We start from the raw sequence: 18,349 nt of genomic DNA, 5'->3' as shown, positions 1-18,349 counted from the left end.
AAATAAATAAATAAATAAATATTCAACTGAAATAAAACAGAAAAAATAATGTGAAAATAATTTTTTATGTATTGATTTATTATTATATATTCAAAGCTTTATTATTACATAATTTATTTAATGCATAATAGAGGATTATTCTGTAAACCTACTTTTGTTATGGTTCTTCCCATTTGTTGTGACTCTGAGTTTTCAGTTTTCTGTTATCAGTTGTTTTGTTTTTATTTTCCATAATATTCTAGCATTCTTTAGTTACTCTCTGTTGCCCCCTTGTGATTGTTTTCTTTCCCCTTGGATTCCCTCTTGCCAGTTCCACCCACACCTGCTCCTTATTCAGCTCATTAGTGCATCCTTTGTTTTGTTCTCCTTAAATACTCCACCTCTGCAGTCACTCAGTGCTGGACCCTGTTTTTTGTTTAGAACATGAAATCAGAAAAGGGCAAGTTAATAAGGAGAGTGTGGTGGCTGTCTTCTTCGACATAGAGAAAGCCTATGATATGATGTGGAAAGAAGGGTTTTTAATTAAATTAAGAAAAATGGGGGTTAGAGAATCAATGTTTAAAATAGATCTATACAAGTAAGAATAGGTCAACAATTGTCAGAAAAATATTTTTTTGAAAACGGAACACCTCAAGGAAGTATTGTGAGTCCTTTGTTTTTCTCTATTATGATTAATGATATGTTTGATAAGTTAGAGAGTGGGATGGGTTGTTCATTATTTGCTGATGATGGAGCAATCTGGAAGAGAGGTAAGAACTTGAAATTCATAGTTAAGAAATTACAAGAAGCAATTTATAGTATAGAAGAGTGGTCATATAATTGGGGTTTTAAAATTTCAATAGATAAGACAAATACTTTATTTTTCACTAGGAAGAAAGTATCTAGTGATTTAAAATTATATTTGTATAAACATGATTTAGAAAGAGTAAAGGAGTTTAGGTTTTTGGGTTTGTGGATGGATGAAAAACTGACCTGGAGTAGTCATATTCAAAAAGTAGTGGACAAGTGTAAGAGAGTTTTAAATGTTATGAGGTGTTTGGTGGGGAGAGAGTGGGGTGCTAAGAGGAAAGCGTTAAAATCAATATATACGGGTTTAATAAGATCTGTATTAGATTATGGCAGCCTGGCATTTGGATCAGCATCAGAAACACTTCTTAAAAAATTAGATATTATTCAGTTTCAAGCCTTGAGGTTGTGTACCTGAGCCATCAGAAAAACTCCAATCTCAGCTTTGTTAGTTGAAATGGGGGAAATTCCTCTTTACCTTAGAAGATTACAGTTAAGATGATCTTACTGGAGTTATTTAAAGGGTCATTATAAAAACCATCCATGTGAAGAAATTTTAAAACCTAGTTGGGAAAAAGGGAAAAAGACTTTAAAATCCTTTGGTTGGGAGATAGAAAGTGATGTTAAAAATGTTCAGTTATCATCCATAAAAATGAGTGATACAGTTCCTCTGTCACTGGTTCATCCGTCTCTATTTAATGAAATCATTGTGGACTTATTATTGTTGAAGAAGAGGGAAAAAGGAAATTTTTCAGAATCTTGCTCAGTCCAATCATATATAGAAAATAAATATTTTGGTTATGTTCAAGTGTATACAGATGCATCTAAAAGCCTAAGTAACAACAATGGGGTGTCATTTATCGTCCCAGAATTTAATATTAAAAAATGTAAGAGGATTTCTGATGACGTATCAGTGTTTACAGGGGAAATGATGGGAATTATTTTGGCTTTGAGTTGGATTGAAGAGGTTTGTCCTTTAAGAAGTTTAATTTGCTCTAATTCAAGCTCATTGTTATATTCAATTAAAAATAATCATTCCAATAGTAGACCAGACCTTCTATTGGAGATTCAGTTAATACTTTATAGAATTCAGGCCATGGGATTAATTGTCATTTTTACATGGGTTCCATCTCATATAGGAGTAATATGAAATGAATTGGCAGACAGATATGCAAAACAAGCTTAAAAAAACAGTTACATTGAGATACTGATTCCATTTAGTAAAGAGGAGATAAAATCTATTATAAAACAAAAGGTTAAGGAAAGATGGCAGAAGCAGTGGGAGGAGGAAAGCTTCAAAGGAAAGTTGGGGTAATAAGGGGAACAGGAAGAAGTAGAAAAGAAGATAATATCATATCCAGGTTACGTTTTGGTCATACAGGTTTAAACAGTACATTATTTATAATGGGAAGACATCCATCAGGAAATTGTGAATTTTGTTTTCAAGAAGAGACAGTAGAACATGTTTTGTTGTTATGTCTAAAGCACTCTGAGGAGAGAAGGAAATTACGACTTCTAAAGAATAAGTTACAGTTCAAAATATCAGATATGTTGGGATATTGCTCCTCTTCTGAATATTTACGTCATTTAATAAGTTTTCTTAAGAAAACTAACCTGATAGAAAGGATTTATTTATTTTATTTTATTTTTTAAGTTGCGTCTTGATCCACACTCCTTACCAGTAGATGGCGGTAATGCACACCAATAAGTTGCTTGTCAACCGCCATTAAAACAAGAAACAACAACAACAACACTGTGCTGGTTCCTTCGTATTTAAATAAGGGGGCAAAGGTTTATCTTTCAGGCAGTGTTGGTTAGGATTGACTGAATATATCTATTTTATTATTATCAATATTGTAAAAAATATAAAGTAGCTAGAAAATAGGGCACATTATAAAGCATCTAAAATCAATTCAACTTCACAAACAGAATAATTGAGTGATCTGTCAATGATAGGAGCAAATACAGTAAAATAGAATAGATATTAGGCAGCAATAAAGAAAGATAAAAACTATAGAAAAAAATAATAAAATAGTATAAGATAATCAAAGCTAATGTAACAATATTATCACAAAATTGTAATCTGACCAACAAAAAAATAAAACAAGTAACAAAACAGAACTAAAATAGAAGGACAATGTAACATTCAATCAAAACGTTCCAACAGAGATGATCATTTACTGCATGTTTAGATTTAACCAGTTTCACAGACTTAAAATATAAATTAAAATCATTTTTCCAATGACCAAAGGTTGGCTTTGTTTAAAGAAACCTAAATCTGTGAATAAAAAATGTTCCCATCAATATAAGAAAGTTTCCTAAATATTCCAGAGAACAGTTTTCACTTTCTAAACCAAATAATATAATAGTGTCAGATAGTGGAGACAGAACAATGTTCTTTAGGTCTAACCAGCTTTGGAAATCTGTTCAGAATTATTTGAAAATTGGTTAAAAAAAGAAAGAAGAAATGTTTCAAACTCTCAATGTTTATCAAAACAAAATTATATTCTATATCTAATTTTAATTCTGATTATAAAAACTCTTTACTTGGATATATTTTATTAATTATTTTAAATTGTATCTCTTCAACTTTTGGAGGCAGAAGGTTTGTTATATAGTTAGTTGTTCTTCAAGAAATCTTATCTGTTATAAATTTATTTGAAATGTAGTGTCTTCTAATTGAATTTATAAATATTCCTTTAAGAGGAAACTCCTCATCTGAATACCTTCAATCTGTAGTGAACTCAGTACTGGGGAAGTGTCAGAGTATAACAAATAATTTTTAACCCAAGAACTAAAAGAGCAAGGTATAGATTTAGAAATTTGCTTTTTTTTTGGCAGTTTATGTTATATTGGGCTTAAAAAACCAGCATGACCCAAAAAGTTTCACTCTGAATCGACCAAGTGATTAACAGACTAGATCCCTTTAATATACCGCTCTCTTTCAAATACTGACTTCACTACATATCTCTGGTTCCAAATTGTAATGTTGTTTGGAGTGAAGTTATATTTGTTAGTAATTAATTTCCAATAGATGAAGTGCAGAAAGTTTGACTGGCAGAGAGTTACAACTACAGTTTTAAGCAACTGCTTTAACATTTGAAAAAAAACATAATGTAAAACAAATTCACTTTCTGATGGCAGCTGGTGAAAAGCTGGATGAGATGTTAAGTTTCGTCAGATCAACAGAGATTTCTATGCTGAAATAAAGCGGATGGAACAGATCCTAAAACCTGATCTTTTCATGGAAGAACATGCAGTATATTGACAAAAGTATTTGCTCATCTATTCAAATTATTGGAATCAAATGTTCTCATCACTTCCATCCCACAGGCGTATAAATCAAGCACCTAGGCTTGCAGACTGTTTTTAAAAACATTTGTGAAAGAATAGGTCGCTCTCAGGGGATCAGTGAATCCCAGCATGGAACTTAGATAAAGCACGCTGCCACTGGACTCCAGAGCAGTGGAGACGCATTCTCTGGACTGATTAATCACATTTCTCCATCTGGAAGGAGCCTCCAGGGGCCAAAAAGTAGAAGGATTCTAGGGCTCCATGTCTGACAGTGGCCCCTAGTACAATTAATACAGACGGAATAATATGACACTCAGTGACAACATGACAATCACATATGTGATTTCTATTGTACTGGTAAATATTCATTTTATTTTGAAAACATGTCTCAATGCTTAGCTCCCCTCTCCATTTACCTAAATGGTTCAGTCCATCTGCTCCTCTTAGTGCAGACAGCTTTCACAGACAGCCAGTGGAGGTGCAGACAGCTAGTTCACTTTCCTCCCCATATTAGCTCATATTCATGAAGATAACTCTGGATTTACACTTTTTACTGTCGTTTTAGTTCATCAATGCAGGAAAACGTTGAGCAAACGGCTCCGCTGGAAAGGTTAAACATGTTTCTAACAGATAAGTGCAGCAGCCATATGTCAGCATCCTCTCCCCTTCCCACCTGCTCAAGTACCGTCCCAGCAAGGAGGTATTGAATGAATGGATGATGATGGAAAGAAAGCATTAAAGAGTAGAAAATTAAAGTTAGTGGTTAAAATAAAACCCCAATCAGCCAAAAACTAGTAGTAACGATCCTTTATATGTTGAAAGCCAGAGGTGTCAAGAAACAAAGTACAAATACTTTGTTACCTTACTAAAGTAGAAATATTGGATATCTATACTTTACTGGAGTTATTAATTTTAGACAGCTTTTTATTTCTACTCCTTACATTTTTAGCAATTATCTCTACTTTTTACTCCATAAATATTAAAAGTAGACTTGTTAGTTTTGTGTCATTTAGGCTCCTTTTCGTAACGGCCTGTTGATATTTAAAATAATTTGCTTCATCCAGACAATTAATTTCTTTTTGGACTCGTTGCTGCACCAACTTGTTGTTCCCCACAAACCAAAATAAAGCATTCTTCAAGATGATGTAAAGTTAAAATTGACACTGCTACTATTAGTTATGAAATGAAGAAACTAAAGTATAAGGAAGTTATCTTCCAGAATTGTAGAAAAATGTTCTTTCAATTGGTAGCGCAGTAACAAGTATAATGTTTAAAGCTTCTGTCCTTAACATTTTTACCTGCATTACTTTTATACTTTAAGTAGTTTTAAAAATGCTACTTTAAAACTTTTACATGAATATCAGAATGATTTATACTTCTACTTGAGTAATAAACATGAATACTTTTGACACCTCTGTTGAAAACATCGGAAATTAAAGAAAATGAAGCAGTAATTTAGCCTTTTATAGAAATCTGCTCTTGATCCTAATACGTCTAAAAATTAAAGGCCTATATCCAAACTCTCAACAATCTTTAAAAAATTGTTTAAAAACAACTAGAGATATTTTTTAGAAGAAAATAGTGTTTGAGGTTTTTCAAACTAGTTTTAAATCTTTACACTGAAACTGCTGCTTTTAGAGTTTTTATAAAACCTGAGTTTTAGCTAAAAATTGAACTGCATGTTTTTTCTCCACAGGCATGATTTATACCAGACCCAGATGGTTCATTGCAGTCCTGCCCTCTACTGGTCATATGAAGCATCAAGTTTGACAATTAAAAGACAAGCTTCTGTTCCTCTCCAAAAGTCCCACTAGTCAGATCTTCAGACAGGATTAGTTCTGGGTGAGCAGTGTTTGGGTCCAGGATGAGAGGAGTGTAGGACACCATGTTCTTCATGTTGCTCCAGATGTTGAAGGCCAGGTTGCCCAGATGTTTGGCCTGGTCTATCAGAGCTCCTGAGGGCAGCTGTGGATCCTCCAGCAGGGGGCAGCGCTGGACTCTTTCCACTGCAGCCTTGTAGTTGTGCAGGAATGAGACGTCTTCAGCTCTCAGCTCCTCCTCTGTGGCTCTGACTGTGTCTGAAAGAGCTGCTATCTCTCTGCTCAGAGCCTCCATCTTCTCCTTCATCATCCCTCTCTTCTGCTCCTCTTCCTCCCTCAGTGCAGCCAGCCTGGCCTCCTCTTCATCTGCTAGAAACTGATGAAGCTTCTTAAACTGCTCCTTAATCAGCCTCTCTGTGTGTCGGGCCTGGACCTTCATGTGTTTTGCTGTCTGATCAAACTCCTCTTGAACTTTCTTCCTGAGTTCCAGCTTCTTCTTCAAAGCTTCCAGAGTTTCCTGAAGTTTCTTCTTGTGTTGCTGAGCAGCTTCATCGATGGGTCTGAATCTGTGCTCGGTGTGTTTTTCTGAATCTTTGCAGACGAGACACACTGGCTGCTGATGGTCCAGACAGAAGAGTCTGAGTTTCTCAGAGTGCAGACTGCAGAGATCCTCTGAAGCTCTCTGCTCTCTCTGCTGTAAGAAGGTCTCACACAGGTTCTTCAGAGCCAGATTCAATGGTGGTTCATCCTTTGAAGATCTCCTCTTACAAACTGGACACTCTTTTACTGGTTTCTCTCTCCACCAGTTCTTCAGACACTCTTCACAGAAGCTGTGGCTACATGACAGAAGAACTGGATCCTTAAAGACGTCCTGACAGACCGGACAGCAGAGATCCTTCTCTAACCTGGAAGCCATTTAGTCTCTGAGTGAAGCTGAAAACACAGAAGGTCCAGTCAGTCATGGCTCCCCTCCCTCCTCTACTAACTTCCCTCAAAGTGACTCTGAGTGGTGTTCTTGGTCCAACTCACCTTCAGTGTGTGGAGTGTGAGCAGCTTGAAGCAGCAGTGTTGGAGGTTTCCACTTTTCTCTCCTGCAGCTGGACTCACTCAGAGGAAGCTGCTAGTTTGGTCTGAAGGTGAATCTGATCGTCTGGGAGTCTCTCTGCAGGAACCAACAATCACAAAATGCTTCCTGCTTCAGTTCAGGTGTGGCAGGTAAAGGGGCGGAGCTAAAACCTGTTAAACCTGCTGCTTCATGCATAACTGATTTCATTCCAAAGTCCTGAATTCAACCTTCAGCTGCTATAAAACTCACTGATGAACAAGTTTTATTTTTCTCTGCTCAGATCAGATCATAACATGTAATAAAGACTCCAATAATCTGTCCTCAGTGCTGCAGTCGTTCAGCTCTGACTGAAATTTCTCTCCCAGATGTTCGTTCAGGAATAATCAGCTGACCTCCACAAAGTTCTCCTCTTCCTCCAGACCTGCTGCAACAAAAACTCAGTCTCTGGAGCTAAATGTGGTTTTAATGTGATGCTTTTTGTTTCATTGACTTCTTTTTATCATTTGTTGCTAAATATAACAGAATCAAATGTTTTAATCTCATACCGGGTCAGAACAGCATCACTTGTTAATCACTTCACAGTCAGTGAAGCTGAGATGTTGTTATGAATGGAGCCAAATGGAAATAATCAGTATTGAGACGCTGAGAAGTTTCTTTGCTCAGATCTTAATTCTCCAGTTCTGACCTTTTCTATGCAGGTCCATCAGTACCTCATCGCCATGACAACAAAGGACTGCCCCATCGTGTCTACGGAGAGCCATTCCATTGAAAATCAAATAAATAAATATCCCCCTGAAATTATAAAAAATAAACATGTTAAATGATTTTTATGTATTAATTTATTATTATACATACATTATGTATTTATTCAAAGCTTTTTTATTACTTAATTTATTAATACGATAATAGAGTATTATTTTGTGACACTTATTTTGTAAACTTACTTTATGTATTCAGTGAATTATTTTTGTACTCAGTTTTTTATTTTTAAGCTCCTTTTATTTCATGTTCTTATATTCAAATAAGGAGGATGAGTTGTATCTGTCGGGAACCGCTGGTTAGGATTGTCTGAATACATCTTTTTTAATATTATAAATATTGTAAAAAAATATCAACATTCAACATGACAAACAGAATAATTCTGTGATCTGTCAAAGATAGGAGCAAATACAGTAAAATAGAAGAGACATTAGGCAGCCGTACATAAAGATAAAAACTATAAATAATAAAATAGTATAAGATACTAAAAGCTAATGTGACAATAACCATCACAAACTTGTAGCAACTGAGATGTGACCAACATAAAATAAAAACAAGTAACAAAACAGAACTAAAATAGAAGGACAATATTACATTCAATCAAAACGTTCCAACAGAGATTATCATTTACTGCATGTTTAGATTTAACCAGTTTCACAGACTTAGAATATAAATCGAAATCATTTTTCCAATGACCAAAGGTGGGCTTTGTTTAAAGAAACCTAAATCTGTGAATGAAAAATGTTCCCATCAATATAAGAAAGTTTCCTAAATATTCCAGAGAACAGTTTTCACTTTTTAAACCAAATAATAAAATAGTGTCAGATAGTGGAGACAGAACAATGTTCTTTAGGTCTAACCAGCTTTGGAAATCTGTTCAGAATTATATAAAATTAGGTTAAAAAAAAAGGATAAACGTTTCAAACTTTCAATGTTTCTCATACCAAATACACAATGTTCTATATCTAATTTGAATTTTTATGACAAAAATTCTTTAGTTGGATATATTTCATTCATTATTTTTTAATTGCGTCTCTTTCACTTTTAGAGGCAGATGGTTAGTTATATATTTAGTTCTTCTTTAGAAATCTGATCTGTTATTAATTTGTTTAAAATGTAGTGTCTTCTATTTTAATTTAGAAAATATTCTTTTAAGAGGAAACTCCTCAACATGTTATTTTTACATCTAATATCATAGATCTAATACCTTTAATCTGTAGTGAACTCAGTACTGGGAAAGTGTCAGAGTATAACAAATCATTTTTAACTAGAGAACTAAAAGATTAAGGTATAGATTTTAGAATTCATTTATTTTTTGGCAGTTTAGGTTATGTTGGGCTTAAAAACCACAATGATCCCAAAATTTTCGTTCTGAATTGATTAAGTGACTAACAGACCAGATAGATGCCTTTAACATGCAGCTCTCTTTCGAATACTGACTCCAGCACACCTTCCACATTGCTGTTTTCCTTTGCATACTGTTGCTATATAGCCAAATTTTCGGCATTTGAATGGCTATCTTTGTGACTGTGGCCAGTGGCTGCTAACCAACCAATGGGCAGAAGGTGACCCTCTAAGACACGCCCCCTCATTTGCATAATGAGGCAGAAATGCAGACAGAAATGTAAAAACCACAGGCAGAAATAAATAGCATTGAAGAAATAAATAGGGTAAAAAAAATACAAAGAAATAATAAACAGACAAAAATATTATGGCATGCACATAAATAAATACTTAAAGAAATAAGTAATAAATAAATTTGAAGATTAAAATGGACAATAAATAAATAAGGTAATTATTACAAAGGCAACAAAAAAAAGGGGCTAATTAAAAGAGATATATACATTTATGTCTCACTGTATAATTTAATTTCTATCTAAATTTATTTGTTTATTGTATTTTTGGGGGCAAATTAATTGTATGGTTCTTTATTTTTGGACCATTTATTTATTTCTGTATTTATTTTTAATTATGGCAGGATTGGTCCTCCATAAACGTTGAGCAAACGGCTCTGCTGGAAAGATTAAACATGTTTCTAACAGATAAGTGCAGAAGCCATATGTCAGCATCCTCTCCTCTTCCCACCTGCACAAGTACCGCCCAGCGAGGAGGTATTTAATGAATCGATGATGATGGAGAGAAAGCATTAAAGAGTAGAAAATGAAAGTTAAATTTGACACTGTTACCATTAGTTATAAAACTAAGAAACTAAAGCATTAGGAAGTTATCTTCCAGAATTGTAGAAAAATGTTCCTTTAATTGGTAGCGCAGTAATCAGTATAAGGTTTAAAGCTTCTGTCCTTAACATTTTTTCCTGCATTAGTTTTATACTTTAAGTAGTTTTTAAAATGCTACTTTAAAACTTTTACATGAATATCAAAATGAATTATACTTCTACTTGTGTAATAAACATGAATACTTTTGACATCTCTGTTGAAAACATCGGAAATAAAGATTATTATTAGAATTTATAAGAAAATGAAGCAGTAATTTAGCCTTTTTAAGAAATCTGCTCTTGATCACAATACTTCTGAAAATTAAAGGCCATTATCCAAACTCTTAAAAATCTTGAAAAAGTGGTTTGAAAAAAGGAGGTATTTTTAGAAGAAAATTGTGTTTGAGGTTTTTCAAACTCGTTTTAAATCTTTACACTGAAACTGCTGCTTTTAGAGTTTTTATACAACCTGAGTTTCAGCTAAAAATTGACTTTGACGTTTTTTCTCCACAGGCATGATTTATACCAGACCCAGATGGTTCATTGCAGTCCTGCCCTCTACTGGTCATATAAAGCATAAAGTTGGACAATTAAAAGACACAATCAGTGATCTTTAATAGTTTAATAATCAAAATACTTCAAATCAAAACATTTCTAAAGATGATTACAAATAGCTCTTCTCAGACTAAAGGTGATTATGAACACATCCATCTCCACAAAAAGTCATGTTTGATATAAACAGAACAAGTTAAAGGATCAGAAAATGTTTGACAAAAGTAAATATGAAGCATCAAAGGTCATGAATGAAAAACATTTTACATTAAAGTCAATATGCAAAAAGGTCTCATTTGTTGAAATTAAACACACTGAGTCATTTTATACTAAGATGAAAACCTCTCAGTTTTTCTGGATGTTTGGATCTCAGTTTGTTTCCATCAGCAGAGCTCTCCAGGGTCCTGATGTCTCCACTAACCTCACCTGTTCCCTGTTCATGATCAGCACACCTGGATCTGCTGTCAGAACCAAACTAAACTCCACATCATCCACTTCATGTCTTAGTTTGTAGCATCTGGACAGATTATGAAGCAGATCTGAAACTGACCTGAAAACAACCAGATGATCAGTCAGATCAGATCAGATCATCTCCAGTTTCCTGTTTCAAACACTGAGTTTCAATCAGATCAATAAGGTTTCATTTAGACTTTGTGTTCTTCATGCTGAGAACATCAGAGCTGCTGTTTGCTCACTGAGATCTTCATGGGTAAGATTTGTATTTTATCCCGAGTGTCGAAGTATGGAGACATCTTGTCAGTGAAGGTGCGTTTGAAGGTGTGTATGTGTGTGTTAGTGTCCAGATCAGAGAAGGACAGCTTTCCTCTGTCCCAGTCCAGATTCACTCTGATCCTCTTGAGCTTCTTCTGAACTGAGAGAAGTTTGGAAACAGATAATGGAGACCGTGTATAGTATTCACCTTCATGGAACCATATTACCAACCATCCAGACTCTATGTCTCCCTTCCTATGAACAGACTCTTCTAACACACCAAGCAACCAGCCTTCACTTTCTCCAACGTCAACATCCCAGCTGTGGTTCCCTGAGTTAAAGCCCTCAGAACTCTCAACAGAAGACAAAAACAAAATCCTCTCTGGATTATAAGGAAGCTTCTGTTTCTCTCCTTTAGTCCCGCTGGTCAGATCTTCAGACAGGATGAGTTCTGAACCAGCAGTGTTTGGGTCCAGGATGAGAGGAGTGTTGTTCTTCATGTTGCTCCAGATGTTGAAGGCCAGGTTGCCCAGATGTTTGGCCTGGTCTATCAGAGCTCTTGAGGGCAGCTGTGCATCCTCCAGCAGGGGGCAGCGCTGGACTCTTTCCACTCCTCTGTGGCTCTGACTGTGTCTGAAAGAACTGCTATCTCTCTGCTCAGAGCCTCCATCTTCTCCTTCATCATCCCTCTCTTCTGCTCCTCTTCCTCCCTCAGTGCAGCCAGCCTGGCCTCCTCTTCCTCTGCTAGAAACTGATGAAGCTTCTTAAACTGCTCCTTAATCAGCCTCTCTGTGTGTCGGGCCTGGACCTTCATATGTTCTGCTGTCTGATCAAACTTCTCTTGAACTTTCTTCCTGACCTCCAGCTTCTTCTTCAAAGGTTCCAGAGTTTCCTGAAGTTTCTTCTTGTGTTGCTGAGCAGCTTCATCGATGGGTCTGAATCTGTGCTCGGTGTGTTTTTCTGAATCTCTGCAGACGAGACACACTGGATGCTGATGGTCCAGACAGAAGAGTCTGAGTTTCTCAGAGTGCAGACTGCAGAGATCCTCTGAAGCTCTCTGCTCTCTCTGCTCTCACGTGGGCATTCAGTGCTGCAATGTCTATCATGTTGTAGAACACTGCTACTGGCCAGCGCCTTGTTGCTGCGGGGACAGTGTATTCCCGCCTCATCTGGTCCATGATATCGACGCCGCACTTTGTTGTGTTGTAGAGTGTGATGGTGTTTGGCTTCTTTTTGATGGTTTTCACTGTCTCAATCGTGCTGTGCATGCTGCTGAGAACATACACAGTCTTCTTCCGCTTGGGCGCATACACAGTCAGTGTGGCACCAGTGGATGAAAATACCTGGGTGGTAAATTCATTGCGGTGCATCTGTCGAGTTGACGGTGGGATTTCTTGGCGAATCCTGTTGACTGTGCCAAGGATGGTTGTGTTCCGGCTGAATAGGCGTTTTGCAAGTGACAGTGATGTAAAGAAATTGTCTGTGGTAACATTTCTGCCCTTGTCCAAGAATGGTTCCATCAGCCTCATGACTACACTCTCAGACACTCTCTCCCCACGAGGCCGAGTGGGGTCCTTGCCAAGATATGGGAGGATGTTGCAGACGTATTTGGTTTTCAAGTCACACGCCACCCAAAACTTGATACCAAACTTGTCTGGTTTAGTTGCAATGTACTGTAGGAAACAGCAGCGAGTCTTGCACGGGAAAAGTTGTTCGTCAATAGTGATGTGTTGACCAGGAATGTAGGATGTGATGCAGTTGGTGACAAACAATCCCTATATGTTTGAAATTGAAGCAAACCTATCAGTCTGTACTCGCTCGCTGCGGGTGTCTCTGTCATCAAAACGCAGGTGATGCATGATGTTTTGGAAACGGCCTCTTGACATGGTTTCGATGATGTGTGGGCTTCCCAGGTTTTTCGACCAACAGTCAGGCAGTGATGGCACCTTGAAGATTCCCCTCATGATGGTGATGGAAATAAATGCCATTAGTTCAGGTATGCCCATGAACCAATGCACATGCTCAGTTTGCTTCGCATGTTGAATTGTTAGTGGAGATTCACACGTCCAAAATGGAGGGAGTGATGTGGACATAGAGTTTGACGACACTGTCGTGAGTGATGAGGACTCAGATAACGATGCCTGTGTGGACAAAGAAAACCAGGAACCCACTGACTGCACAGCCAGGACATTGGACATTGAGCCCCAATCAAATTAACACATCAAGCCCCGTGACAGATATCGCTGGCAAAAAAAGGATTTCATCAGTCCCAATACTGATTTTTCTGCTCCAGCTCTCACAGATGATGCAACTGTCCTCCACACACCGCTGCAGTACTTTGAAAAGTTTGTCTCAGAAGACATGATTCAAGCTCTGGCAACCCATACAAATGAGTACAGCGTTCAAAGTAATGGAAGATCTGTGAACGCCACAATCAAGGAAATACAGAAAATGTTGGGCATGTACCTGAGGTTGGGCTTGGTCCAAATGGCTGGAACCCGTATGTATTGGGAGACAGATACGCAGAACTCCCCAGTTGCTGATGTGATGCCCCACAACAGATTCCAATCACTTTTGACAATATTACATTTTATGAACAATTCAACAGTGTCAGAGACTGAAAAGAGGGACAAGAGGGACTCTGGAAAAATTCAGACAATGGCTTGAGCTTTCAATCACTGCACTATGGAACTATTGATTACACTATGGAAATACTGACTTGAATTATGTCTCATTTCTTTTACTTCTATATCTCTATATTATATCATAAATGTATCTGTCAACACTCTTTCCTGGTCATGTTAATCTTGTCTGCCTCAACTGACCTAGTATGTTTTTTTGCACATTTTTTTGCAACTCATAGAATGTTCTTTGCACAATTATCTTTATTACTCTTACTTGTACATAACCATTTGCAAGGATGTACTAAATGATTGAGACATATACAAAAGCATTTGAAATTTGATGAAAGTTATGATAAATGCCATTCTGTTGTGAGGAACTGCAAATTAGTTTTGGGATTTGTCCATGTTTTGAGAATGACATCTCAATTTCAAGAAATGAGCCAAACCAAGGGAGAAAAACTGTACTGTAACACACTGTCCCTGTTTGTCTTGGCTGTTACCACTGTGAGGTGTGACCCCCTCACCCCTCACCCCACACACGGCCCATAACAGCCTCATTACCATGACAAAATGAGTGATTAGTGTATCCGGGAAAAGCCGCCGGGACAATTGACCCCTCCCTGGAAGTTCTAGGTAGGCGGAAAAATCCTGGTATTTCTAGTGTTAAGAAATCTGCTCTTGATCACAATACTTCTGAAAATTAAAGGCTTATATCCAAACTCTCAACAATCTTGAAAAAGTGGTTTAAAAACAACTAGAGGTATTTTTAGAAAAAAATTGTTTTTTAATGTTTTTCAAACTAGTTTTAAATCTTTACACTGAAACTGCTGCTTTTAGAGTTTTTATACCACCTGAGTTTGAGCTAAAAATAGAACCGCATGTTTTTTCTCCACAGACATGATTAATACCAGACCCAGATGGTTCATTGCAGTCCTGCCCTCTACTGGTCATATGAAGCATCAAGTTTGACAATTAAAAGACACAATCAGTGATCTTTAATAGTTTAATAATCAAAATACTTCAAATCAAAACATTTCTAAGGATGATTATAAATAGCTCTTTCAGACTAAAGATGATTATGAACACATCCATCTCCACAAAAAGTCATGCTTGATATAAACAGAACAAGTTAAAGGATCAGAAAATGTTTGACAAAAGTAAATATGAAGCATCAAAGGTCGAAGTCGTTTTATACTAAGATGGAAACCTCTCGGTTTTTTCTGGATGTTTGGATCTCAGTTTGTTTCCATCAGCAGAGCTCTCCAGGGTCCTGATGTCTCCACTAACCTCACCTGTTCCCTGTTCATGATCAGCACACCTGGATCTGCTGTCAGAACCAAACTAAACTCCACATCATCCACTTCATGTCTTAGTTTGTAGCATCTGGACAGATTATGAAGCAGATCTGAAACTGACCTGAAAACAACCAGATGATCAGTCAGATCAGATCAGATCATCTCCAGTTTCCAAAAACATGACTATTAAGGTAATTGGCTTCTCTAAATTCTCCTTAGGTGTGAGTGTGTATGTGAAGGTCCGTGAATGTCAGATCAATAAAGTTTCATTTGGACTTTGTGTTCTTCATGCTGAGAACATCAGAGCTGCTGTTTGCTCACTGAGATCTTCATGGGTAAGATTTTTACTTCACCCACAGTGTTGAAGTATGGAAACATCTTGTCAGTGAAGGTGTGTGTGAAGGTGTGTGTGTGTGTGTTAGTGTCCAGATAAGAGAAGGACAGCTTTCCTCTGTCCCAGTCCAGATTCACTCTGATCCTCTAGAGCTTCCTCTGAACTGAGAGATGTTTGGAAGGAGATGGTGGACACCGTGCATAGTATTTACCTTCTACGAACCATATAATCAAAAATCCAGACTAAGATTCCCTTCCTCTGGACAGACTCTTCTGACACACCAAGCTCCCAGACTTTACTGTCTTCAACATCAACATCCCAGCTGTGGTTCCCTGAGTTAAAGCCCTCAAAACTCAGGACAGACCAGGACAGAGTTCCAAACCTCTCTGGATTATCAGGAAGCTTCTGTTTCTCTCCTACAGTCCCACTGGTCAGATCTTCAGACAGGATGAGTTCTGAACCAGCAGTGTTTGGGTCCAGGATGAGAGGAGTGTAGGACACCATGTTCTTCATGTTGCTCCAGATGTTGAAGGCCAGGTTGCCCAGATGTTTGGCCTGGTCTATCAGAGCTCCTGAGGGCAGCTGTGGATCCTCCAGCAGGGGGCAGCGCTGGACTCTTTCCACTGCAGCCTTGTAGTTGTGCAGGAATGAGACGTCTTCAGCTCTCAGCTCCTCCTCTGTGGCTCTGACTGTGTCTGAAAGAGCTGCTATCTCTCTGCTCAGAGCCTCCTTCTTCTCCTTCATCATCCCTCTCTTCTGCTCCTCTTCCTCCCTCAGTGCATCCAGCCTGGCCTCCTCTTCCTCTGCTAGAAACTGATGAAGCTTCTTAAACTGCTCCTTAATCAGCCTCTCTGTGTGTCGGGCCTGGACCTTCATGTGTTCTGCTGTCTGATCAAACTCCTCTTGAACTTTCTTCCAGAGCTCCAGCTTCTTCTTCAAAGGTTCCAGAGTTTCCTGAAGTTTCTTCTTGTGTTGCTGAGCAGCTTCATCGATGGGTCTGAATCTGTGCTCGGTGTGTTTTTCTGAATCTTTGCAGACGAGACACACTGGCTGCTGATGGTCCAGACAGAAGAGTCTGAGTTTCTCAGAGTGCAGACTGCAGAGATCCTCTGAAGCTCTCTGCTCTCTCTGCTGTAAGAAGGTCTCACACAGGTTCTTCAGAACCAGATTTAATGGTGGTTCATCCTTTGAAGATCTCCTCTTACAAACTGGACACTCTTTTACTGGTTTCTCTCTCCACCAGTTCTTCAGACACTCCTTACAGAAGCTGTGGATACATGACAGAACAACTGGATCCTTAAAGACGTCCTGACAGACCGGACAGCAGAGATCCTCCTCTGCTCTGGAAGCCATTTAGTCTCTGAGTGAAGCTGAAAACACAGAAGGTCCAGTCAGTCATGGCTCCCCTCCCTCCTCTACTAACTTCCCTCAAAGTGACTCTGAGTGGTGTTCTTGGTCCAACTCACCTTCAGTGTGTGGAGTGTGAGCAGCTTGAAGCAGCAGTGTTGGAGGTTTCCACTTTTCTCTCCTGCAGCTGGACTCACTCAGAGGAAGCTGCTAGTTTGGTTTGAAGGTGAATCTGATCGTCTGTGAGTCTCTCTGCAGGAAGCAACAATCACAAATTGCTTCCTGCTACACACTGGCTGCTGATGGTCCAGACAGAAGAGTCTGAGTTTCTCAGAGTGCAGACTGCAGAGATCCTCTGAAGCTCTCTGCTCTCTCTACTGTAAGAAGGTCTCATACAGGTTCTTCAGAGCCAGACTTAATGGTTGTTCATCCCTGGAAGATCTCCTCTTGCAAACTGGACACTCTTTTCCTGGTTTCTCTCTCCACCAGTTCTTCAGACACTCCTTACAGAAGCTGTGGTTACAAGACAGAACAACTGGATCCTTAAATGTGATGCTTTTTTTTTCATTAACTTCTTTTTATCACTTCTTGCTAAATATAACAGAATCAAATGTTCAGAACAAAACATAACCTGTAATAAAGTCTCCAACAATCTGTCCTCAGTGCTGCAGTCGTTCAGCTCTGACTGAAATTTCTCTCCCAGATGTTCGTTCAGGAATAATCAGCTGACCTCCACAAAGTTCTCCTCTTCCTCCAGACCTGCTGCAACAACAACTCAGTCTTTGGAGCTAAATGTGGCTCTAATGTGATGCTTTTTGTTTCATTAACTTTTTATCACTTCTTGCTAAATATAACAGAATCAAATGTTTTAATCTCATTCTGGGTAATAATTCATTGATCTGTCAAATATAGGAGCAATTACATTAAAATAGAACAGACATTAGGCAGCAATAAAGAAATATAAAAAACTCTACAATAATAAAATAGTATAAGATACTAAAAGCTAATGTTACAATGACAACACAAATTTGTAGCAACTGAGATGTGACAAACATAAAATAAAAACAAGTAACAAAACAGAACTAAAATAGGACAACATTACATTAAATGAAAACGTTCCAACAGAGATGATCATTTACTGCATGTTTAGATTTAACCAGTTTCACAGACTTAGAATATAAATCTAAATCATTCTTCCAATGACCAAAGGTGGGCTTTGTTTAAAGAAACCTAAATCTGTGAATGAAAAATGTTCCCATCAATATAAGAATGTTTCCTAAATATTCCAGAGAACAGTTTTCACTTTCTAAACCAAATAATATAATAGTGTCAGATAGTGGAGACAGAACAATGTTCTTTAGGTCTAACCAGCTTTGGAAATCTGTTCACAATTATTTAAAAATTAAATAAAAAAAAAGGATAAATGTTTCAAACTTTCAATGTTTCTCATACCAAATATACAATGTTCTATATCTAATTAAAATTTTTATGACAAAAATTCTTTAGTTGGATATATTTCATTCATTATTTTGAATTGCATCTCTTT

General features: G+C 37.5%; 3 protein-coding genes across 3 annotated transcripts in view; all 3 read right to left on the bottom strand.

Moving 5' to 3' along the window:
- LOC119797107 (nuclear factor 7, brain-like) overlaps window positions 1-18,349 on the bottom strand; it is a 33,091-nt gene that overhangs the window by 5,096 nt on the left and 9,646 nt on the right. The window contains exon 2 of the mRNA XM_038306061.1: window positions 15,393-15,470. Within this exon, the coding sequence (XP_038161989.1) occupies window positions 15,423-15,470 (48 nt within the window). The 3' untranslated portion in view covers window positions 15,393-15,422. The remainder of the gene's footprint in view (window positions 1-15,392; window positions 15,471-18,349) is intronic.
- On the bottom strand, window positions 5,854-7,107 carry LOC119797110 (tripartite motif-containing protein 35-like). The gene is made up of 2 exons (XM_038306063.1): window positions 6,930-7,107; window positions 5,854-6,833 (listed from the first exon to the last, which is right to left on the bottom strand). Exon 2 carries the CDS (start codon window positions 6,814-6,816, stop codon window positions 5,854-5,856), a length of 963 nt encoding a protein of 320 aa, XP_038161991.1. The 5' UTR covers window positions 6,817-6,833; window positions 6,930-7,107.
- On the bottom strand, window positions 15,650-17,047 carry LOC119797108 (tripartite motif-containing protein 35-like). The gene is made up of 2 exons (XM_038306062.1): window positions 16,923-17,047; window positions 15,650-16,826 (listed from the first exon to the last, which is right to left on the bottom strand). Exon 2 carries the CDS (start codon window positions 16,807-16,809, stop codon window positions 15,664-15,666), a length of 1,146 nt encoding a protein of 381 aa, XP_038161990.1. The 5' UTR covers window positions 16,810-16,826; window positions 16,923-17,047; the 3' UTR covers window positions 15,650-15,663.

Source organism: Cyprinodon tularosa, unplaced genomic scaffold (assembly GCF_016077235.1).
Source record: "Cyprinodon tularosa strain WSP-4 unplaced genomic scaffold, ASM1607723v1 ctg570, whole genome shotgun sequence".
Lineage (NCBI taxonomy): Eukaryota > Metazoa > Chordata > Actinopteri > Cyprinodontiformes > Cyprinodontidae > Cyprinodon > Cyprinodon tularosa.
Note: the sequence above shows the minus strand (reverse complement) of the source record. Positions and strands in the feature narration are given on the sequence as shown.

Coding starts and splice junctions, on each gene's coding strand:
- LOC119797110 (XM_038306063.1), bottom strand. CDS start 6,816: ATGGCTTCCAGGTTAGAGAAGGATCTCTGCTGTCCGGTCTGTCAGGAC.
- LOC119797108 (XM_038306062.1), bottom strand. CDS start 16,809: ATGGCTTCCAGAGCAGAGGAGGATCTCTGCTGTCCGGTCTGTCAGGAC.